The sequence below is a fragment of the Hemitrygon akajei genome, chromosome 22 (genome assembly GCF_048418815.1).
Source record: "Hemitrygon akajei chromosome 22, sHemAka1.3, whole genome shotgun sequence".
Classification (NCBI taxonomy): domain Eukaryota; kingdom Metazoa; phylum Chordata; class Chondrichthyes; order Myliobatiformes; family Dasyatidae; genus Hemitrygon; species Hemitrygon akajei.
In genome coordinates, this window is record NC_133145.1 from 25,826,891 (window position 1) to 25,852,238 (window position 25,348).

The 25,348-nt window shown below is 39.0% G+C and overlaps 1 protein-coding gene across 1 annotated transcript in view; it reads left to right on the forward strand.

The window, feature by feature from the left end:
• The window catches only part of dnah9 (dynein, axonemal, heavy chain 9), a 550,870-nt gene that overhangs the window by 309,693 nt on the left and 215,829 nt on the right, over positions 1–25,348 (forward strand). The window contains exons 49-51 of the mRNA XM_073025877.1: positions 20,299–20,559; positions 22,171–22,596; positions 24,048–24,167. Of these exons, the coding sequence (XP_072881978.1) occupies positions 20,299–20,559; positions 22,171–22,596; positions 24,048–24,167 (807 nt within the window). The remainder of the gene's footprint in view (positions 1–20,298; positions 20,560–22,170; positions 22,597–24,047; positions 24,168–25,348) is intronic.

The window sequence follows — 25,348 nt, forward strand, 5'->3', positions numbered from 1 at the left end:
ATCTCACTGAATGTGATTGAATGCTGACTACACAGTGTTTTCACCTCCTCCGATGTCTAGCAGATGTGAACAAGCTTATTTAAATACACTAATGCTTCCATTGAAATGCCACATAAGAGAATGTGTTGTACACATGTATTATGTACATGTTCAATAGTTATTTATTTATTGAGATACAGTGCCGAGTACACCCTTCTGGATCTTCGAGCCACGCTGCCCAGCCATCCCTTGATTTAATCCTAGCCTAATCATGGGATAATTTACAATGACCATTTAGCGTCACAAGCAGAATGTCATTGGCCTGAGGGAAGAAACTGGAGCACCTGGAGGAAACTCATGTGGCCACGGGGAGAATGTGGAAACTCCTTACAGGCAGTGGCAGGAATTGAACCCCGGTCACCTGTACTGTAAAGCATTGTGCTAACCACTACGCTGCCATGCCACCTTATACATACACTCATATTTGGAAAGCCTAATTTCAAGTCTGTAATTTCCAGGTGTTATGTTTTTAAATAGGTTAAATTAGAACTCAGTACAGTTTCCAAGTTTAGTTTATAGAATTGTTGTGGAAATACACACTATAAAACAGTATTATTTGAAATTGTTAAAATAACACCTGGAGGTGTAGGTTATTGACTAGGTAAAGGAAAATCAATATTTCTCATTCCAACCTGTCATCTGATCACAGGGTACATTCAGATATATAAAGATACACAAGACAACCTTAGCTCAGCCATCTATAAAGATCACACACTCTCCTATTAAGTTTCCAACTGTTTCTTCACCAACTCTACAACAGTCCATTCCAGAGATTGATTATTTTTCCTACAAAAATAGCTTCATGACATCAGCTCTGAACTAAGTTTTCACAATCTTGAACCTCACCTACTTCATAAAGTGAGTTAATCTTGTCCTTACCACTTACCATTTTCTACGTTACAAGGTCGCCTCTCAGTCACCTCATTACTCAAGTCTTCTGATGTTAAACATCAACTTTTTCACTGCATTGTTTTTGGGAGGTGGGGGTTAGGGGCTAAGGCAGTGTGTGAGCACGTATGTTTATTTAGAAATATCTATGGGTAAATTTTGTTTATTGGTAGAATGGATATATTAAACATTGCTCCATTATCCTGTTAGATTAAGCTATTAAGTCTTGATGAAGGGTCTTGACTCAAAGTGTCAACTGTTTGCTCTTTTCCGTAGATGCTGTCTGGCCTGCAGAGTTCCTCCAGCATTTTGTGTGTGTTGCTCAGATTTCCAGCATCTGCAGATTTTCTCCTGTTAGATTTATGTTTTAATAGGCTGATATCTTTGATTAGGTGTTATCTTGCATGTTCTCCTTGTATCCAGTGTTAAACATTGAATGCTCCATTTCACACAATTTTTCTGTCCAGTTAAATATGCAGTTCATTTTAATGTTTCCAGGATTCAACAATCTTTACTGTCCTCAATCTCATTTTGTCAGTAACTTTGACTGTTCTTTATTAATCAAATTAACTAAACCCTATAAATTAGACCTTCTTTCAAAAATGAATGCCAATAATAAATACCAGAAATGAGAAATAAATATAGAAACCTCAAGAAATTCTCAGCAGGTCAGACATCATCTGTGGAGAAAATTAAAATGAATATTGTAGGTTGATGATTAAGCCTATTTTATGTTAAATAAAAAGGTTGAATAATTAAATTAAACAATTAAAATAGTAGTTTGGGAGAAGAGAGATTTAAAGGGTGGAGATCAAGAACAACTGATTGACACATGTGTTGGTGGTGTGGGCTGAGAGGAGGTGGCGAAGACTTGTTAATTGCAGCAGAAAGCAGTGGGCAAGACGATTCTAGCAATATATGGTGTTGTTTTCCAGCCTGCTCACAAAACTACCAGCTTTTCTATTAAATATACTTCTTCTGGAGTATGATCACTGCAGTCTGCAGCCTTTAATTTCCCTTTGGGAGGCATGCTCTTGAACTGTCTGAACGATCTGGCAGTTTTTGCAGTCCCCTGAAGGATTCGGAGAACTGAATCTTTGAGAATGCAGTTAACGGCGTAGCAGCCATTGATGGACCGGACGTCAGGTCAGTTTGAAGTGGCAGGGCCTGGGCCCGAGAGCAGAAAGTGCACTAATGTTGAGTCAAAATAAGCACCAAGCTGGATTCAAAAGGTCAAGTCTGCGAGGCCAAGGATGGTGAATGAACCAGTGTTCAGCTCCACCCTCGACAATGTCAGCTAAGGTCCCCGCACTTGACTTCATCCCTTCTGCCTAGGTTTGATCCATTTCCCTCTCTCCTCACCGCAACCATCGGGCAGGTGGCGCCGGAGTCTTGGGTCCACGCCACCAGGTTTGGGAGTAGTTGATGCCCTGCAACCGTCAGGGTTCACTCACCTCAGTCCCAAACAGGCTCCGTGGCTATGGACTCACTTTTGGGGATTCTGCATTTCATGTTCTGAGTATTATTTACGTTTTCTTAATTGTTTGCAAAATTTGGTCTTTTTTTTGATGCATTGGATGTTTGTTGGTCTTGGTTGTGCAGGTTTTTTGTAGATTCTGTTGTGCTCCTTTGTATTGTGGCTGCTTGCAAGAAGGTGAATTTCCAGTTTGTAGATGGCATACATACTTTGATAATTAATTTATTTTAAAACTTTGAATCACCTGAAAGAACAGAAAGAGGAGGAGTTGAAAGTGTTACGAACCCCGTAACTGGGTCACTTACCAGCAAAGATAGAGAGGTCCGTTGAAGTCTGATGGTACTAATTTTAACAGTATTTATTAGTAAAGATTCACAAAAATAATATCAATGCAAACATACAGATAATATACGTTGTCAATACTAAATCTAAAGGTGCGGGTATAATAATAATCAATAAGGAATAGCTCTATCGTTGTCTAGGGGATAATGAATTGTCCGATGGAAATGTACAGTTCACTGCAGTTCCACAAGCTGCCGTCTTTTGGTTGTCGCTGTGTTGCACTTTGTTGGAGAGAGAGAGAAATAGGAATAGAATGGGAACAGTTACCCTGTGGGTTTTCCAACCTTTATGAGTTCGATCCGTCGGAGTCTCGTTGGGTGTGGCCGTTCACTTGTGGCCTCTCCTTTAGCTAAAGCCGTTCTTCCGTGGTAAGGCCGCCAATCCCAGGCAAGGGAAGGACGCACACGAGCCCCCCACCGGCTGTCGCTATTAAACGCTGTCACAGGATTTCTAGCGTGAGTTCTGGTGCGTCTGAGGGGCTGTTCCCACAGACCCTCTTTTTATCCTGACTCACAGGGTCTCAGGTGTCAATCAGGTTGGGGATGATGCCATCCCTCCACCAACCTCCTCCTTGGTTCATTGCCTGGGGCTTTGATTGCATCGTACAGGATGCAATACACAAGTCCGTCTCCAAGAGACAATAGCCGGTATCAATGGGTCCGCCTTTCGGAGGCCAGGACACATTCTAACCCTTTTGTGGATTCTGCATGTCTTTCTCTCATTTCCTGTGTCTCCTGAATTGACTCAATAGTGATCTTGCGATTCTCACAAAGGAGGGGGCTACCCCTGCACCCTTCGGCCCCTCAGAGCTGTGGTACATTCATAACAAAAGAGAACAATCGTTTTGGTGGGGGGGGGGGAGTGGACAGCAGGAAGCAATACTGAAACCATAAAATATAAAATATTGCAGTTCATGGAAATAAAGTCATAGTCACCTGAGTTATACAGCATAGAAACAGCCCTTCCAACCAACTCGTCCAAGTTGTTTACTTAAGCTAGTCCTAAATTCCCATGTTTGGCCAATAACCCTCTAAAACTTACCCCTCCATGTAATCTCAATCTTTATCACTTCCTCTGTTGCTTGCTCCATTTATGCAACCCCCCCCCCACCCACCTGTATGAAGAAGTTGCTACTCAGACCCATTTTAAATACATCCCCTCTCACCATAGACCTCTGCTCACTAACTTTAGATTTCTCTACACTGGGAAAATTGGTCTATTGAGTAAACATTCACTCAATCTTTACCCCTCATTATTTTATAAACCTCTTGAAGATCACCCTCAACCTCCTACACTCCAGGGGTAAAAAGGTCCCAGCTGATTTAGTTTCTCATTTCAGTAACTTTCCAATGGATCTTTTCTGCACACTTTTTAGTTTAGTAGCATTCTTCCTAGATCCAGGTGGCCTGAATGGCAGTGTCCCAAACGCAGTCTTACCACATTATGTTCAGCTTTAACACAATGTCCTAGCTGTTGAAATCACTGTTCTGACCAATAAAGGCATGTGTGCCAAACACTTTCTTCATCATCCTATCTATCTGGCTCTTCATTTTCAGGAATGTATGTACCTGTACCGTCTGATCTAACCAAAGTGAAATAAAAGAGAATTCTGCAGATACTGAGCAGGTCAGACAAAACATGTGGAAAAGTATAAATGGAGTTAACTCTTGAAAGGTTGGCAACCATCCACTAGAATTGGCCAGTACATAGAGAAAGTCAGAAGTTGTTGAATTCTATGTTGAATCGTGAGGACAAAACAAAGAGAATGAAGTGGGAGTAAGCAGCTGGAATTTCTTCTGTTTGTTTTTCTTCAGTACAAAGAAAACACATAGTAAGGACCAAATTCAGTTTATTAAATTGGAGAAAATACAAGTTTTTTTTCCCTGAAAGGCAGAGCGTTTAGTTCTCTGGTGGTGGGAAAGGAAGAAGTCAAAAGGCAGTTGTTCCTTCTACAATGGTTGTATCATGGGGAATGGATATTTGTGGAAATGGAAGACCAAACTAGATCATCGTAGAGCGAATTGATCCTACATGATGTTGAAATGTGAGGGAGGAAATATCTATGTTGTGGCAACATGTTAGAGGTGGTGGAATTTATAGAGGATGATTCATTGCGATTGGAAACTGGTGGGGTGAAAGTTGAGGACAAGGTGAACCCAGTCCTTGCTCTGGCTGGAATGAGGAGTGGTGAAAAAAGAAGTTTGGGAGTTCAAACAAATATTGTTAAAGAGCACCCCAACACTGAATCGGATAATTGCTGATAACCACCATGCCAAGTTAACTTCATTTCTTTCCCTCTCTGCGCATGCTGCCTGATCTGATGAGCATTTCCAGCATTTTCTTTCATTTCATGTTTCCAGCATCTGGAGAAATCTTGCATCTCATGGTTCCAGTGTGGTGTGTGTTTTGTCTAGAGAAATCAAATCCAATGAACAACCCTTCAGCGTCTCTCATTTGCATCAGTAAAAATTTTGGCATTTAGACTCCATCTTTATTCTATTGTGAACATTCTGTTTGTGTTCTCCACATCTGTCCCTAGTCTGATAAGTAAAATATGTTTGATTTCTATTATTCCTCATTCTGATGTCAAAACATCATGATGAAACATTACCCTTTCTTCCCCCCAAGAGATGCTGCATAACCTGCAGAGTACCCCTAGCACAGATTTAATGCATTTATTTCATGTTTCCAGTGTTTAGGTCTTGCTTTTTCCATCGAGAATAAACTTTAGGCTGCTATTGAATAAAGCCATTGTGCAAGTGATATTCTGACTGGGAAAAAAATATTTTGGCAGTTTTAACTTGAACCATCCTTCATTATAATAAAATTAAGTTTGAAGTAATATTGATAATCTGTCAGTAACATATTTATTTAATAATCATATTATCTATAATGCTCTTCTGCAGAGAGACCATCATTAATTTCTACTCTCAGGTCCAATTTGCCGTGATGAAAATTAGCCTCAGGAGTCTGGTTTTAGGATCAAATTTAAGTTATTGATGTGAACTGGCTTCCTGATGGGGAACCTCCCAGATATTAGCAAAGATGTTGAATAAATCATGAACTAAGTAAACAAAGGTTTTTAGTGTGTGCTCCTTGATGCTACATTGTCTGACTGAACTGTGGACAAGCAGAGCAATCTTTACTGAGTAAGTAATGCCACAATGGAGAGGGAAAGGGAGAGAGAACGATGACAGTTATACCTTTAGAATGTGTTCTATCTGTGTTAGTGAGCATGGAGTCAGAGTTGAGGTGGGTCTAACTGTAATTATGATTTAATTACAGTTGTTTCTGCTTTGACTTTTAGTCCAGCTTAATGGATTCTTTTTGGAAATCAGAATTTTATATATAAAAGTCCAACTTGCGATTTATTATTTTATTGAATAATGTTTGAAGCTTATTTTACCTTTATGCATTTTGTAGATCCATTCTTGCCAGGCCTGCACTTTTCCATCCATCATTTTTATCATATATTTTGCATGCCACAGTCCTGACAAGCTATTGGATTGCCCAGAGGGAGAGAAGGTTTAAAAGAAGTGAAGGGGGCCAATTCCACATACTTTGTGTGCCACAGTCCCAAGGAATCATCGGAGGGAGAGTTTAGAGAAGGTGAGCAGGTGCAGTCGACACATTTTTGGGTGCCACAGTCCTGTGGAGTCATCAGATTGTGTAGATGGAGAGAGAGTTTAAAAGAAGTGAGTGGGGGTAGTTAGCATATTTTGTGCCCCACAGTTTTTGAGGAGACATTGGATTGCATAGAATTATGCAATGGCAAGGTTCAATAAAAATAAGTTGGGTTTAAGCAGAGCAGCCATTGTGTGAGTGGGCTGGTGTTGGATGGGGTGTTGAGGCTTTGACTCATCGAGGATTCAGCAAAAAGAGGTGCAGTCTGTAAATAGATGTTTTTTCATTATTTAGTCTTTCTTTTTTATTGCATATTTAGAGTAATGAGGATGCCAGACAAGGTAGTGGAATGCTCCTCTTGCAGGATCTGGGAAGGCAGGGAGATGTCCAGTATCTCTGACAACTACACCTGCAGGAAATGTATCCACCTGCAGCTTCTAACAGACCATGTCAAGGAGTAGGAGTTGGAGCTGGAACTGGATGAATTCTGGTGTATTCTGGAGGCTGAGGGGTTGATAGACAGGACAAACTGGAGATGGTTACACCCAAGGTGCAGAGCACAGGTAACTGGGTGACCATCAGAAAGGAGAAAGAGGATAGGCAGCCAGTGGCAGAGAACCCCTGTGGCTGTTTCCATCAACAGCAAGTAACCACTTTGGATGCCGTTGGGGGTTGACCAAGCAGAGGAAAGCTGCAGCAGTCAGGTCTCTGACACTGATTCTCTGCGGCTCAGTAGGGAAGAGGGAGAACAGGTGAGCTGCAGTGATAAGGGGATTCATTGGTTAGGGGAAAAGAAAGGAGGTTCTGCAGACAAGAATCAGAATCCCGGATGGATTGTTGCCTCCCAGTTGCCAGGTCAGGGTCATCTCAGATCAAGTCCACAGCATTCCTAAGCGGGAGATTGAGCAGCCAGAGGTCATGTTCCACATTGGTTCCAATGACTTAGATAGGAAGAGGGATGAGGTTCTGGCAAAGGGAGTTAGCTGCTATGTTAAATGACAGGACCCCCAGCATTATAATCATAGGATCGCTACCTGTGCCACATGGTAACAAATTTCACGTCACGTGCCAGTGATAATAAACCTGATTCTGATGTTAGTGAGGCTTGAAATGGAAAGATTGTACAGTTTTGCTCATGGCTATGGAATTGGTACAGGAGGGAGGTCTTCAGATTTTTGGATCATTAGGCTCTCTTCCAGGGAAGTTGGGACCTGTATAGAAGGAATTGTTAACACTTGAACTTCAGAGAGACTAATATCCTAGCAGGAAGTTTGCTGGTGCCGCACACTGGAGGGAGGGAGGGAAGGCTATACTAGAGTCGGATGGGTTTGGGGACCAGAGTGCCAGAACGGATAGTGGAGTGGTTTTAGAGGAATATGTTTTTAAGCCTACATACAAGGTCAGGAATCAATTGGTCAAGCGTGGTGGGACTAATGTTCTAAGCTGCATATATTTCAATGCAAGGAGTATTATTGTAGGAAAGGCAGCTGAGCTTAGGGCGTGGAACAGCACGCGGAATTATGACATTGTAGCCATAAATGAAACTTGGCTGCAGGTGGGGCAGGACTGGTAGCTCAGTATTCCAGGGATCCATTGCTTTATAAGTGATAGAGTGGGGGGGATTAAAGGGGAAGGGCTGGCATTACTAGTCAGGGAAAATGTCACAGCAGTGCTCAGTGAGGACAGACCGGAGAGCTTGTCTAGTGAAGCTTTATGGGTAGAACTGAGCAATAAGAAAGGTATGATCATGTTAATGGGATTATGTTATAGTCCGTGGGATTTAGAGGAGCAACTTTCCAGAGTAATTGCACACTGTTGCAAGAAACATGAGGTTGTGATCGTAGGTGATTTTAACTTTACAAGTATTCTATGAGACTCTCGTACTGAAAAAGGGCTGAATGGGTAACAGTCTGACAATTGCGTTCAGGAAAGTTTCCTTAATCATTTCATAGAATCCCCAATGAGAGAGTGTGATGCTAGATCTCGTATTAGGGAATGAGACAGGGCAGGTGACAAGAGCTTCTGTAGGAGAACATTTTGCATCTAGTAATCATAGTGCCATTAGTTTCAAGGTAATTATGGAAGAGGATAAGTCTGGTCCTCAGGTTGAGATTCAAAACTGAAATAAAGCCAATCTTGATGGTATCAGAAAGGATCTGGCAAGGGTGAATTAGGATAGGTTGTTTTTTTAGCAGAAGTATATGTGGTAAGTGGGAGGCCTTCAAAAGAGAAAGTCTGAGAGTGCAGAATTTGTATGTTCCTGTCAGAATAATAGGCAAGAATAACAGGTTTTGGGAAACTTGTTTTTTGCGAAATACAGTATTGAGGCCTTGGTTAAAGCTGATGTTTTGGGCTGAGACCATCAGCATTTTGCGTGTGCTACTCTGGATTTCCAGCATCTATAGAATCTCTTGTGTTTATGACGATTGTTTTTTTTTGTAAATATTGAGACCTCTACATTTGACTTCTGAAATTTCTGTCTCCATTCTTTTAACTGTTTTAAATTTATCCTCATTCAACACTCAATAGTCGGTGAGCTGTTGGTCTGATGAGTCAGGCTGTTTTATTTCTTGACTTCTCACGTCCATAATACATATCAACAAGAATAATGCAAAGCTTGTACATTCACCTTTCCAAGGCTCCATTCTCAAATCATGGACATCTCAAAACATGTGCCTTGCTTACCTCTCTCTGTTAACACATCTCAGCTGCAATACCACAGCCTTAATTCATCCTGTTGGCTCATGACTGGCAATGTTGGGTCTAGAGACACTTTAGAACTTAACATGTAGCCAATTTCACCATTTGCAGAATGCAGAGTGTGCAGTGTCAAGCTTTTTGAAGGCTTTGGCATTCGGATGTAGGTCTCTAAAGAATACCCAGTATTGGATCTGCTCTGTCGCCAGGACACTTAAAGACTGATCCACTTATACTTCTAGAAGGTTTTGATACCTTTGTGAAATTCAATAAAGTTAAGGCATCCCTTGCCTTGTTCTTGAGTGGCACAAATGTGACATGTCACTTAGCAGAAAGTGGCAGCTGTGTGATTCTGCTTTCGTGCAGGCATGGACTGCTTCATTATCTGAGGAATTCCCTGTGAAACTCAAGGTTGTAACTACAAGCATCCGTGCTCCTGAACTTCAGATGGGAGAAAGATTCCTGATGTAGTAGTTGGCAGTCATTAAGCTTTGGAGATCATCTTAACAAACTTTGGCATTGAGGCTGAAGTGGACCAATATCACCCACAATTTCTTCACTTGTGTTAAACAGAATAGTGACAAATTTTACCAGTTGCTTCTCATAATCTTTAATTTTACTGTTGCTCCTTGATGTTACAAGTGATGCTACTTGATGCACTCAGTCTTAGCTCCCATCAAAAAAGTACCTCTTTTCAATTTGTCTGAGGTGGTGATGAGGTTCAAGAGCTCCTGGGGGAATTTAAACTGACTACTGCTGTGCAGTTTATTTGTAAGTGACATTTCATAGTGCAATCAGGGACCCTTTAATCAGTTTGGCTCAATATATTCAGACACACCTGCTGCTACTGCTGGTGTGTTCAAAACTTCTGGTAAGCTTAGTTTCACTTTATTGAAGAGCACAAAACTTGTGCAGACATTTCAATGTAGTTCATATGGAGTTACCTTCTACTGGAAGAGAGTTTAAAATCAAGAAAACTTCTATTTTCTCAGGTTGATATGAAATCCTGCTTGCAGGATTATCTTGAAAAGGAGCAAGAGAGTTATCTCCAATTCCCTGATTTGCAGTTATTCCTCTTCTATCATCACATAAACTGATGATCATCACACTGTTATATGGGAGCTTTCTGCGTGCAAATTAGCTCTCACGATTCCTATATTACAAACAGTGATTGCACTTCAGAGTAATTTAATTGGTTGTAAGGGACCAGAATGTCCTTTGGCCATGAAAAACTAAAATGAATATGCACATCTTATTTTGCTTAAGAAATCCTGTGTATGTGAGAGATCTAGACTTTTTTCTGTCTATACTGCTTACCTCATATCCTGAGGAAATAGTTGCATAGGTGGTTTCTGAGCAGAAAAGTTACTCATACCATCAAGAGCAGAGTGAAATGCAATCTATGTCCTAAAGGGAAAAGAGACTTTGATCCAATTCCCTGAAGTGTTTTGTTAAACCCTGGATTTCTCTATTTTGGTTTTTGCAATTTATTAGGTTTCCTATTGCACATTATATTGAAATGACAACAAGAAATTTGTATAGCATCTTTCACATAATAAAATGTCCCAAGTATCATTTATAAAGCAAAGGAAGAAGATTTTGAATCCAATAATTACAGCCTGTGTATGATTGCACTAATAAGAGTGCACAGGATTAGTCTGTGTTACCTTATCATTAACATGCTACTTAAAATTCTGTTGTATCTAATTATAACATGAGCTTCAGACAAGATACTACAACAAATTATGAAGTAGAAGTGATGTACATAGAGAGCCAAGAGTGATGTAGATGAAACAGGTTAGAACAAAACAGAACAGAATGAGGTCATTCAATTAATTCCTGTGAACTACTTTTCCTCACGAATCTGCCTTTTTTTTTCCATTCAAGAACTGATCTAATTCTCCCATTCGTTTCCATCACAACTGCAACTAGTTCAGTACAGGTTATATTAACATGCTGTGAAAACATTATTTTTCAATCTGGCTGCTGTGGTGTTGATCCCCGAACAATTAACTTAACTCTGTGTTGACCATCCTGCCACTGGAAATGGCATCTCTTTATATATTTTATTGACTCATCATCTTAAACATGTTATCAAATCTATCCTGAATCTCCACTCTTCTTGTGAACATAATCCCAGATTTTCATTTATCTCCAGCTAAAGAAATTTCCAGCCTTCATTCTGGCAAATTTCTCTGCACCCGGGCTTTGAAATACTTGAAATACTCCTTGGTATGCTGTGGAGCCTCTTGTAATCTTTGAACATGAAAGCAAGGCTCTTTTTTTTCTTAGCAGCCACAGATCTTATAAATGTTACCTCCTGTGGTCTCTGTGTCTTCACCTAATTGGACTAATGTGTCTGTATAATTGTTCTTCATTCTTCACACCAAATTGAACTGTTTCACACTCCTCTGTTAAATTTTATCTGCTATTTTACCAACCTCTGTGTATCTCTTACGTCTGTCAGTCCACAATGTTGTGCCAAACTATTTTTATTTATTTATTCAGGTGCAGTGTGGGATGATTCCTTCAGCCCTTTGAGCAGTGCTGGCCAGTAACCACCGATTTAATCCTAGCCTAATCATGGGACAATTTACAATGATCAATTAACCTACCAACCAGTACCTCTTTCCACTATGGGAGGAAACCCGAGCAGTCACGGGGAGACATACAAGCTCCTTGCAGGCAACAATGAGAATTGAACCTGGGTTGCTGGTACTGTAAAGTGTTGGGCTAACCACTATGCTACAGAGATTTGATTATCACAATAATAAAATGCCTGACTAAACTAATCCCTTATGCCTACATAATGTCCTATTCGTCCATTTCCTGAACATTTATATACCGGTATTAGAGCCTCTTGAATGCCTTTATTGTATTTGCCTCCAGCACCACCCAGGCAGCAAGTTCAAAACTTGCTCTTTGAACTTACTCCCCATAACTTTAAATGTATGCCTTTTGATATTAGACATTTGAACCCTGGGAAAAAGATGCCGGCTCTCTACTGTATTTACACTTCTCAGAGTCTTATAAAACTTTTATCACATCTTCTCTCAGCCTCTGCTGTTCCAGTGAAAACAGCCCAAGTTTGCTCAGCCTCTCGTTGCATGCCATCAATCCCAGCAGCAAACTGCTAAACCTCTTCTACATCTGCTCCAAAGCCTCAACATCCTTATTCTCATGGAAAACCAAAACTGAATGCAATTTTCCAGATGTAGCCTAACAAGTGTTTAGTAAAACTGTAATGTAATTTCCCAACTTATAAAGGCAAGTATGCAATACAGTATGCCTTCTTTGCCATCCAGTCAACCTGTCAGCCACTTGCAGTGAGATGTGGGCTTGGACTCCAAGAGCTCTCTGCATATCAACACTTTTTAAGAGTCCTGCCATTAACAGTATCCTGTCTCTTTAAAGTTTGTTCTACCAAGGTACAACACTTCACATTTGGCTGGGTTTAACTCTATCGGCCATTTCTGCACCTAAAACTGCAACTGACTCAGTAGATTCTGATTCTGCATTGTGAGTCTTGTATTCTACCCAGACACAAGCAATTTTCATATCATCTAGAAACTTACTAACCCAACCATCTATCATCACAAGCAACAGAAGTCCCAATACAGATCCCTGTGGAACACCAATAGTCACAGACCTCCAGATGAAATAAGTCCCATCACCCACTATCTTCTTACTTCTATGGGAAACACAATTCTGAATCCAAAGGTCCGATTCATCATGGACCCCCTCCCAACATTCTAGATAGCCATTAAAATCCTGCAGACGACATTCACAGCTCTACCTCATCAATCACCTTTATCACCTGATTGATTGATTTAATCAAATTAATAAGGCATGATGTGCCCCACACAAAGCCGTGCCCACTGCTTGCTACATTTCTGAAATTTGTCTGTTCAGCTAGGCATCAAGATTGGCCATTAATGTGTAACAACAGAATGTGAAGATCCTAACAACGTTTAACAGCATGCTTCCTGTCTGTTGAAAAGCAAACCTTCACGTCTACTCTTGTTTTCTGTCCCTTAGCCAGCTTGTGTCCCTCTGATACTTCGGCATGGGATCTGTGAGTGAATTTTCCAAATTAGACTCTGGGCTTCTCACAAGGAATCCATTATCTTATCATTTTCAGCCGTTTTTTTTTACCTTTCATCCAATGTCTTCTTAAGAAATTTGTATGAATCTTTTGCTATCTGTTTAATAAACCTTCGATTAGATATCCGTTGATTAGTAATTAATGTCGAAGTAGATTTTGCTAGCAGCATTATGCCGATGATTGAAATGCTAATTTGGAGAATGTACATTCAATTAATTTTTTCTAAAGGCAGAAGATCTTTTTTTTAAAAAACAGAAAGATAGCAGTAAGAATCATCAATTCCATATAAAAAAAAACTGAGAAAAGTTGTCATTGATAATTAAACAGCTCTGTTGAATCTTTTGACAATTATTTCCTTATGTTTATGGTTATCCACTATAGTTGTTTGAAAATCTAACACATAATTTCTGCAGTTTCTTGAACACACCAGTGCCCTAGTTCTCATTCTCCTTTGAAATCGGTTCAATTTCTGCTGCCAAGACATGGCTATATTTCATTAGGAGTTTGAAGAGATTTGGTTTGTCAACAAAAACACTCCAGAACTTCTGCAACTATACCATGGAGAGCATTCCGACTGGCTGCATCACCATCTGGTATGGGGGAAGCGACTGCACTAGATCAAAATAAGTTGTAGAAACTAGTCAGCTCTATCATGGGTACCAGCCTCCATTATATCCAAGACATCTTCAAGGAGTGGTGCCTTAGGAAAGTGGATCCAACATTAAGGATCCCCACCACCCAGGATATACCCTCTTCACATTGTTACTGTCGGGAAGGGGGGGGGGGTACAGAAGCCTGAAGGCACACTCAGCAATTCAGGAACAGCTTTTTCCCCTCTGTCATCTGATTTCTAAATGGACATTAAACCCATGAACACTACCTCACTACTTTTTTATTTGATTTTTTTTGCTAATTAACTTTTTAATGGACATATATATACTGAATATAACCCAGATTTTTTCAATATTTATTTATTATGTATCTCAATGTACTGCTGCCGGAAAGTTAACAAATTTCCCGACATATGCCGGTGATATTAAACCTGATTCTGATTCAGATTCTGCCTGTAAGGAGTTTGTATGTTTTCCTGCGTGGGTTTTCCTCCGAGTGCTCTGATTTCCTCCCACAGTCCAAGACGTGCCAGTTGGTAGATTGATTGATCATTGTAAATTGCCCTGTGATTTGGCTAGGATTAAATTGGGGGTTTACTGGGCAGCGTGGCTTGAAGGGTTGGAAAGGCCTATTCCACACTGTATGTCAATCAATACAATTTAAAAAAAACACTTTATTCACTGACTAGTTTAACACTGTCCAATTAATTAAAGTTCATTCCACTACTATCAACAGTCAGTCACTTCACTGTTTGTAGAGCGTGGCTGCAAGGTATACTACCAACAAAATGCATTGCAGCAAGTTGCCAGGGCTTCTTTAAGAACAGTCTGTAAAGCCATGATCTCTACCAGAGAAATAGCAGCAGAATGCGCATGGAAATGCCATCTCCTGCCATGAACTCTCCAAGCTTTCCACCATTGTGGCCTGGGAATATATCTTTGCTCCATCTTCGTCATTGGAACCACCTGTATACAAGATGACTATATTGGTTCAAGAAGCTGACCACCATGGACAGATATTAAATACTGAACACAAAGTACACTGCGGACGCTGTGGTCAAATCAAGACGTACAAAAAAGCTGAATGAACTCAGCTGGTCGGGCAGCATCCGTTGAAAGAAGCAGTCAACGTTTCGGGTCGAGACCCTTCGTCAGGACTAAAGAAGGAGGGGGCAAGGGCCCTATAAAGAAGGTGGGGGAAGCGTGGAAAACCAATCAGAGGAAAGATCAAGGGGTGGGGGAGGAGAAACAGGGAGGGGATAGGCAGGAGAGGTGAAGAAGGAATCTAAGGGGAAAGCACTATGGGTAGTAGAAGAAGGCAGAGTCATGAGAGGTGATTGGCAGCTGGAAGAGGAGACAGAATGAAGGTGGGATGGGGGATGGGAAAGGGAGGGAATTCCGGAAGTTGGAGAATTCAATGTTCATACCAAGGGGCTGGCGACTACTGGCCTGTTAGCTGTGTCTTCATTTCATGTGTGATTAAAACAAAAGTCAGAGATTGTTGGATTAGACTGGATGGATCGGTCTGAAGAACCAGCAGCTGCACAGATGCAGATTCCTATTGATTCCTGTGTTGTAATCTTTATAGTTCCAAATTTAGAGTGAAAATTATGGAAAGTATTAGGAATACACATTTGGCAAAATCATTGAACTCGTAGGTGTGATTAAGATGATGTATAACAGTTAATATTTGGCAGTGGGTGTGCTTATTAAAAAGATGTTTTCTTAAAATTGGTGCCTCAGAAAAAGATTTTGGTTGTTTCCATGGTAACATCTCTGTAATGCTAGGAAAGGGGAGCTGAGGGTAAAAGAAAGCTATTGAAATGTGAAAATGAAAGGTGAAAGAGATAAGAAGAAATTAAACGAACTAAGTAGTGGTAATTTGGGAGAACAAAAATGTATGACATGTCTAATCATTCAAGTTTATGTCTTGATTATATTTTCACTTCTTTTGCAGCTGAATCTTTCATGGGAAGAATGTTACACAAGTTATTTTTAAAGGGACAACACAAAACAGTGTTGGATAAGTCCACCTGAAAAAGAATGAGGCAACATAAATCATTGTTGTGTGGCACTGGGATGCAGATTCCCTTTGCAAAAAAACAATGCTTCCATGACCTTGTATGTGCCTTGTAATTAAAAAAAAATTACATGTTACATTTCTTATTTCATGTATGTAGCAATGAACTAAAAGAATCAAAATGTGTTTGTTCCTATTGTTTCTAATTTTCATTTCAGTAGCCCTGAAAACTCTTGTTGATCTGTAGTTAAGTTCCTATGCTGAGAGCATAAGAACATGATATTGTGATGTAGATAGATATCAGGTGAGTTATATCACTCAATTATTCATCATCTTGTATGACCTTCAAATTTGCCATACTTTGATTTATGGGAAAATGCCTGTCAGATTGTTGATGTTGCCCTAGTAATTCAATCACACTTTGCATGTTTTTTTAAAGTGTTGTGGGAATTAATTGTGGCATAAAATCAATCATTAAATGTAATCTGTATTTTACAATGTGCATGGTGTACAATGAAACCATTTGCTCCATGGTTCTATGCACATAGTTTCCATACACCAGAAACCCTGTGGCACACAGAGGTGATGTCATTCATGTTTAATGCCATTCCTCTCAAATTGGTCCACACATAGGCATCAAGGAGACAGTGTGAATCATGTACAGTAAAGTTGACCTTTACAGTACAAAGCACCCATACACATGCTATGCCACCACATATGTCTTTGTCAGGATGTTTATTTAAGGTCTTGATAGTATAGGTAATTATAATGAAGAACAGATTTGCGGATTATTGAGGGAATGCCATTTGAGCCTCTTGGGGGTTGTGAGCATGCTATTCTCTTTAAGAATCTTCATTGGACAAGCTAGCTGGCAGTCTTGTTATTATTCCAGGCAGGTCATGAAACCTGCCAGTAATTTGCACCATCACTTTGAGAAGTTGCAACTTTGCATTAACTAGTACAATTTGCTTACTGTGCCACAAATGACTCTCAGATTTATATGCAGTCAATATGCGGAATGTCAAAGAGATCACCAGCCATGCTGCTAATGAGTATAGATACGTGCATGAGGTGGACAGTGTTAAACATTTTCTAATGGCAACTGGACAAGCTGGCATGGGTGCCCATGCACCACTGTGTTAGCAGATGTTTTCTTACATAAGCGGATGACCACATATGCCTGTGCTTTGAAAGAAAGCTTGTATTAGTCAGATGACTTCCCGAACTACCATAGTGCACATTTCGATGCTTATATTTTGATGGTCCTAATGCAGGCAACTGGCAAATGCTGGTAGGTACATGGCCAGCAACAAGGGCTGTTTCTGTGCTCTGCATTTCTGTGATTCTAAAGAATGAATACATGTGTGAAAGTCTGGAAACAAATATGAAGTGAGGACATATACTATTGAAATCAAGTACATTATGTGTTAATTTGTGTTTGTAATAAAAACATATTTTGGGATAGCTGTTAATGACAGTACACCTGAAGTACAGCAATCACAGTGGGTAAATTGTTTATGCATTAAACATGTTGAATTATTTGAATGAAGTAAGTTTTATAAAATGATAAAAGGGAAATATAGTACAAGATGATTGAATTGTAAGAAAGCCAGCTAAAACAGCATTGAATTTAGAATTTTTGTTACTTATTATTAGAGCAGAAGAAGTCCCTTCTACATTTGGTTTGGAAACGGGATTTAGTTAACTAGGTTAAACCCAACAGTGGATATGTTTGCTGTTGCTTTGTTACTCAGAATCAGAATAAACAATAAATACTGTTTCCTTCCCCAAGTGATGGCAGGATTCAGCTGATTGCTTAAAAACATTGGTTGGTGCAACTAAATGGGGTCAAGCATCTGCCAGGTCACCAGTGCTTATATCGGACTTAACTTGTGTTTTTTAATGGAGTCTGGAAGTCCACCTGTGGCGCTGGCTTAAGGCAGTAGCAGCATCTTCTGCCAAGGCTCCCGAATTCTGGCTGTCCCCACCCGGTGTTGGTGGACTCCCTGTCGAGAGCATTGGCCTCTGCAGATTTCTACAGGTTCCCAAGCTCCCAGGCTGGGAAATGTGCCTGCTCAGCCCCTGCCAAAATAAACAATGCAAGTTCAATAGCCCCAGTGAAATCAAAGAGAAGAAATAGTTGTTGAGAGAATAGTAAGTAATGCTGTTTATTTCATTTGATTTCCAATTTCAAAGTAAATTTTATTATCGAAGCACATATATGCCACCATATCCAACCCTGAGATTCATTTTCCTGTAGGCATACTCAGCAAATCTATAAAATAGTAACTATAACAGGATCAGTGAAAGATCAACCAGAGTGCAGAAGGCAGTAAACTGTGAAAATGCAAATGTAAATACATTTGTAAATAACAATAAAAAGCAAGAACATGAGATAACAAGATAAAGAGTCCTTAAAGTGAGATCTTTGGTAGTGGGAACATCTCAATGTGGGACAAGTGAGTGTATTGTAGTTATCCCCTTTTATTCAAGAGCCTGATAGTTGAAGGGTAGTAACTGTTCTTGAACCTGCTGGTGTAAGTCCTGATACTCTTGCACCTTCTACCTGCATGCAGCAGTGAGAAAAGAACATGGCCTGGGTGGTGGGAATGTCTGATAATGGATGCTGCATTTCTATGACAGTGTTTCATGTAGATTTGCTCAGTGGTCGGGAGAGCTTTACCTGTGATGTACTGTGCTGAATCCACTCACTACCTGTTGTAGGATTTTCTGTTCAAAAGCATTGTTGTTTCCATATTAGGCCATGATGCAGCCAGTCAAAACGTTGTCCACTACACATCAATAGAGGTATAATTCGCATCATCCAAATGCATTCAGTTCTTCCAGTGTTCTTAATATTTATAACTTTTAAACATATTTTAGGTTGGTATTTTCATTTATTTCTTCCAAGTTTTTGACTGCTTGTGAGTCACAAATATCCAATTTCAGTAGGAAGTAGAAGCTGGCTGCCTTTGTGGGACTTGATGATATATTTTGTGTTCATGTCAGTTATATTCTGATAAAACAGTTGGGTTTGACAGTGGTCAGGTGGCAGCATGCCAGCCCATCCCAATGGCTTTATTTAGGTCAAGATAATTTGTTTAGTAATGCCACGTGTATTCTCTGTTCTTAAAATCATTAAGAATGACATGTTTAAGATTGTTCTATTTATGATGATGATTGTGTTGCCTGTGTTAGAGCTGCAATAGTCTAGATTTCTGAATTAGATTTTAATTATATAATTGAGCTGTTGTCTATTCAGAAGCAACTATGTGGGTGACAAGCAAGTGGTCATCCATTGCCTGGATCTGCTCCTTTACAGAGCCCATTTCTGGGTGCTGCTGGACCATTTGATTTTTGGATGGAAAACTGAGGTTGTTCATGAATAGAATTGTGCCAGTGGTTAGGGTTTGGTGAGAAAGAGTAGGGATGTCATGTTGAAGTTCTGCAAGATTTTGGATAGACTGCACTTGAAGGATTGCGTACAGTTCTGGCTGCCACGGTACAGGAAGAATGTGGTAGCGAAAGGTAGGAAAAGATTCGCCATATAGTTGCTTGCCATGCAGAGTTACAATAAGGAGATGTTGCATAGTCTTGGGTCATTCTTGCTAGAGAGAAGTGGGCTGAGAGGTGAGCTTTTGGAGGTTCAGGAGATTTTGAAGGGCATAGACATCATAGATATTAAGAATCATTTTCCCAGAGTAGAGGTGTCTAGAACACAGTTTTACGGTTAGAGGGGGGAAATTTAACGAAAATCAGAGGGTTAGGTTTTTCTAAGTAGTGCATGCTGAATATTTGGAATGAACTGCTAGAGGTGGTAGTGAAGACATAAGCTATTGCAATATTTAAATGGCATTTGGACAGGTACTTGGATAGGGAAGGCAGACAGAGTTATGGGCCTAACATTTGCAAGTAGATTAGTATAGACAGGCATCATGGTCGGCATTAAGGGCACATTTCTGGGCTGTTCCTTGCTGTAATTTGATGATTTTGAGTCAGTGGATGGATTGGTAAAAGTGAATTGGTAGCAGATTGAATGTGATACGAAGTATAGTAGTCATATATTTCAACAGTTTTGATTTTGAAAGAAGCAGATTACAGACTGACTGTTGGAATAATTAACAGGAGGAAATAGGTGGTATATTGTTTGACAGATTAAGAGCAATGTGGAACAAATGAATTTACTGGTAGAATATAATGGCAGATTTGACGAAGATGTACAATTAAAGAACTGGAAATCATTTAGAAACCATTGGATTTATATTGCAGCGAGGGTGAGAGGGGAAGGACATTTTAGTGGTGATGAACTCCAATTGCAAAGTAATTTTAGTGAGAAAAGTGCAGTTACATTTTCATGAATATTGATAGATGCTGAAGACGAATGTCAAAACTTTAGATATTGCAAGGAGATGAAAGTAGGATGAATGTAAATTGGTGTTTAATGATTGAGGGGCCTGTATAATTGTATTTAATTATCTTCATTTCCACCAAATAGGTGGATGATCTCAAAGCTAAACTGGCTGCTCAGGAAGTTGAGCTAAAGCAGAAGAATGAAGATGCTGACAAGCTGATTGAAGTCGTTGGGGTTGAAACAGAGAAAGTAAGCAAAGAAAAAGCCATTGCAGATGAGGAAGAACAAAAGGTTGCTGTCTTTGCTCAAGAAGTTACCCGGACACAGAAAGACTGTGAAGAAGATTTGGCAAAAGCCGAGCCTGCTCTTTTAGCAGCTCAGGCTGCCCTTAATACTCTGAATAAGGTAAGAGGTTAAAATATTTCAAAAGAAAGGTGGTTTGAAGTTTTTCAGTGGTTGTAGAAAATAGTCTCTAGGGATATCTCAGCATCATGAGCAGGAAAAAGGACAGCAATTCAATGAAGAGAGTCATTAGCTTTGAGGACCAAGTGACTTTGAATGAGATGTGTCTAAATTTTTCTCTTCCTTTAGTCGAAATAAAAAGTCTCTCTCATTGTCTAGGTAGAGGGCCAGGAGAGATTATGTACTTCGTCAATCTTTTCCATCATATGCAATATTATTTTGTGCAAAGATGGTTTCTGTGCACCGCAACAGAATGCATGGATCTCCAATTGTAAAACAAATTAAGGACATTGTCCAGCACTAAAAAAATAAGTTCAATTCTATCAAGTACAGATGGGCATTTTATGATATTTGCATTTTAAGTGTTGTATAAATGTCAGAATTGTTCAAAAAGGTTATAATCTTTTTTACTGCATGTGCATTGTAAAACTTTCTTTGTATTATGTTCCGAATCTACAACAACAAAATTGTAGTTGTAACACATGCAGATGATATCTTTTGATTTTGATATAATCAGCTGCCATCAGATTAGAGGTATATTATAGTATTTTCCCAATTAATCTTGTCCATTTTATTTTTGTTATTTTTCCTTTGAAACGGAATAACATCTTCTTACATCATGTTAAATAATGTAATAGTAAATTGTATGTTCTGTAAATTTGATTTATGTATTTCTCCTACTGGATGATAAAGAAATAGTCTTTTGTCCTAGTAAGGCAATAAAGTATCTGCGACGATCTTGTGTAATCTGGTAAAAAGCCATTGACCTGAAACATTACTTTTTGTTTGTCATACCTGATCTGCTCGAGTGCCCAGTATTTTTTGTTTTTGTTTCTGATTTCCTGCATCTGTGGTATTTTGCTTTTGGATTTTGTTTGATGTTGTTTTTGCATAATCAACTGATTTAAAGTTCTAACTGATCCCATTAACATTTCTTGTGGAAGGACTGATAGTGTAATCTTAAATAGTCATGAGAAAAGATTAGTGCTGTTTGTAAACCATTTAGAATGAGGAAGAATGAAATAGAATTGAACCATTTCTCTGTGGAGTAAGAGTTCAGAATTGACCAACCAAAACAATTTGAAATCTGTGGTTAAATTAATATCATTCTACCCAAATTTCATGCAATTTATTTGTCTAATTTGCAATTCCACAACACTTCTCATTTGTCACCAAATATTCATGTGTTGTCCTAATATTCATGCAACAATATTGCTTGAAAAGAATTTCCAATACATTAACCTAGGTCAATTATGCAAGCATTGTCACAAGCTTGCATACTAACCATTTGATTTGTTTGATCTTGATACAATCAGCAGCCATTAGGCACACTGGGACTTCAGCAATTTCAGAGTTTACAAGCAGTTCGGGTTTGGGTTACCACTAGAGGGTTTCATTGCACTGTGTCTTTATGAACTCATATTATGTAAAATTCAACCGAAATTCCAGACTTCAAAGCAACCCGTTTCAGATTGATAATAATTGGACTCTATTAATGCTTCAATACAAAACAAAAATCCATTCTGATTTATCTGTAACCTCATTTTCTTCCAGAATAATCTGACTGAGTTGAAGTCGTTTGGTTCTCCCCCCTCTGCAGTGACTAATGTCACAGCTGCTGTGCTGGTTCTTACAGCAGTCAAAGGCAAGATACCCAAAGACCGTAGCTGGAAGTCAGCAAAGGTGATGATGGCAAAGGTGGATGCTTTCCTCGAGACTCTGATCACCTTCAATAAGGAAAACATCCATGAGAGCTGCCTTAAAGCTATTCAGCCATACTTGCAGGATCCTGAATTCAACCCAGAATTTATTGCATCCAAATCTCTAGCCGCTGCTGGTCTTTGCTCCTGGGTTATCAATATTGTGAGGTTTTATGAGGTCTATTGTGATGTTGAGCCTAAACGTCAAGCCTTAAATAAAGCCAATGCAGAATTAGCTGCTGCCCAGGAGAAGCTGACAGTCATAAAAACCAAGATAAATGTAAGTATGGCATGGTTTACATTTATTATAGTACCTTGTGCAAAGTTACTAACAGATAGAAACATCAGGGTACCTAATTTGTGTAGAAGTTTCATATAAAAGCTATATAAAACTTAAATTATATTCTAAAGATTAATAAAATTCTGTTGAAGATCTCTGCACCTTACAATAATTGTGCCAACATTCAGAATGATCACATTTTGTACCTTTGGGATAACGTACTAGAACTTACTGCCAGAGGATGGACAGGCTGCATTTACTGCTGCCTGTATTTTATTGCTGCCTGTGCTAGTACATTTTGTGTTATTGGAACTTGCTGCCACCTATGCAGTTTTGAAGATGATTACAGATCCAAGCTTATTGCCAAGCCATTCCAATCCTAAATAGCATAGCTCAGTGCAACAGTAAGGTTTTCTGCAATGTAACACCATCAAATGGAGACAAAAACAAACATTGCCCATGAAACAACCTTTGAGTCTCAGCCTGCTCTTGAACTTATCAAGTACTCTGTGTGTCTGAATATTCCTGATATTTGATTATCATTCACACTTAAATATCTCTGACTTTCATTGCATTCAATATCTGTTTGAAAACAATTACATTTTTGACAAATTCAAATAAAGGCAAGATTATATAAATGCACTTAAATCATTACAATGAGTTTTAAATTTGTAAACTAGCTAATTGTTGCCCTTGTTTCTTGCTGTCAATCCCCCCCCCCCCCCCCCCCCCCCCCCCCCCCCCCGCTGAAACAAGTATACTGTTTGTTGTTCTGTCAATCTTAACAGAGGAAGTTCAGATAACAAATACGACTCTCTGGGGAATTACTGCAAGTTTGGAATCCAATATCATGTGGTGGTCAGGTCATTGCTAGCTACAACTGCTCAAAAAGTTCAGGACATCTGCATTCAAATTGGAATCACAAACCTGTTGAAGTGTTGAGAAATACCTGCTCGTATGTTGAAAGAAGTTCTGGCCCACTGTTTTTAATTGAAAATCTTTAATAATACATTACTCTGTGAAACACATGTTAAGTGTTAGGTACTTAAAACATCTCACAAATTGCACTATTGTTCATGCTATCAAGCCCATTCAATTTATGACATGATTGATTAATTAATGCATCACCAAAAAAGGCCATTCTGCCCTCCATGTGTTTAGCTGCTGTTAATTCTTCCTCTTATTATATTGAAAGGGAAAAGGAAATAACACAGAGCAAGGTAAAGGGCTGAAAATGATATTAAAATTAGTTCAGTTATTCGATTTAAAATGTAATTGAACAAAGTAATGAAGTTGTATGAGGGATATTTGACAAGGTGAGGGTGAGTTTCTATGAACTGCAACAGAAGATTGAGAAAATAAATAATAAGCAGCTTTTTTTTACCAATGCTAAATTCCATTTTTGTAGTGATCTAATGTTGATCAATATTTATTTTCTTGTTTTTTATTAGCAACTGAATGAAAATCTAGCCAAACTAACAGCAAAATTTGAACAGGCCACTTCAGATAAACTGAAATGTCAACAGGAGGCTGAATCGACTGCACGGACCATCGGTCTGGCTAACCGACTGGTGAGGTTCCTTACCTTCAACCATTTATGCACTCTTGGGGTGTCATTAACTGAGCATTAACCACAATAGGTGCTGAGCAACATTTTTCGAAAGGGATTACATTGAGTGCGATACTTTTGCCATAATATTTCAGGAATCCATTTCACACAATTCCTGCCCTCATTGAGTTTTTACTAGAGAGAAATATAGCTACCGGTAATTGGTATAGAGCTCTGTGAATGCAAAATAGAACATGATCAGAATTCTGCTAACTGAAGTAAAATCATATATGTGAGGAGGAAGCTGATGCCATTTACACAATATTATGAATGAGTTTTTAAGCAACATCAGTTTAAGACCTGAGGATACCTTAGCATTTCAAATTACATTTTGTCAAATGTCGTAATGTTGAAGAGTTGATGTGTGACAGCCATCTCACTGAATTTCTGAAGTATAACAGGCCTACAGTAACTTGTCCACATTACTTTTGTGAATTAATGTTGTAGGCTTTATAAAATATCTTTCTGACAAAAATAAGCAACTGATCAGACTATTAATTATATTTTGTGTTGTTACCTTGAAGGTGTTTTCAGGATTGATACATTTTAAATTGATTCTATAAGAGAACTTCCTGTGTGGACAATTTCATTACTATTCCTCTTGGTGAATAATTGCTGCCAGTAAGCAAAATGAATGGAATAAGTATGTTGTGATGTTAAGCATGGAGATTCTAATCAAAGCACAAATTAGAAACCAGAAGGAAATGTAGTTTCATGCTCTAACTCACAGAAATCATCAATTCTGACTAAAATCAGAAATTGACAAGAAATTAGTAATCACTCATACTTTTCCGGGTATGTTCTTAAATGGTGTTATTCTAAGCATTATCTATCCAACTAGTTCTCACATCATTAACATAATTACATTTGCAAGGAAGGGAACTAAAATTAAAATGAAATTACCAGTAATGGGAGTTACATACACTAAAATTTCTGAAATAAATATATGTGAAGAAAGTACCCAGTTCTTGCGGCTTTTATCTAATAAATATCTGAAAATCATTCATAGAACAAGGATGCTATTAATGATACAAGATTAATAGAAATGATTAAAATTAAAAAGGATAGGTTTTGTGGAGGTTGTAAGATGATGAAGGGTTTAAGAAGGGAGGCCTCAAGCTCTTGGAGGAAGGGAGTGGAGGG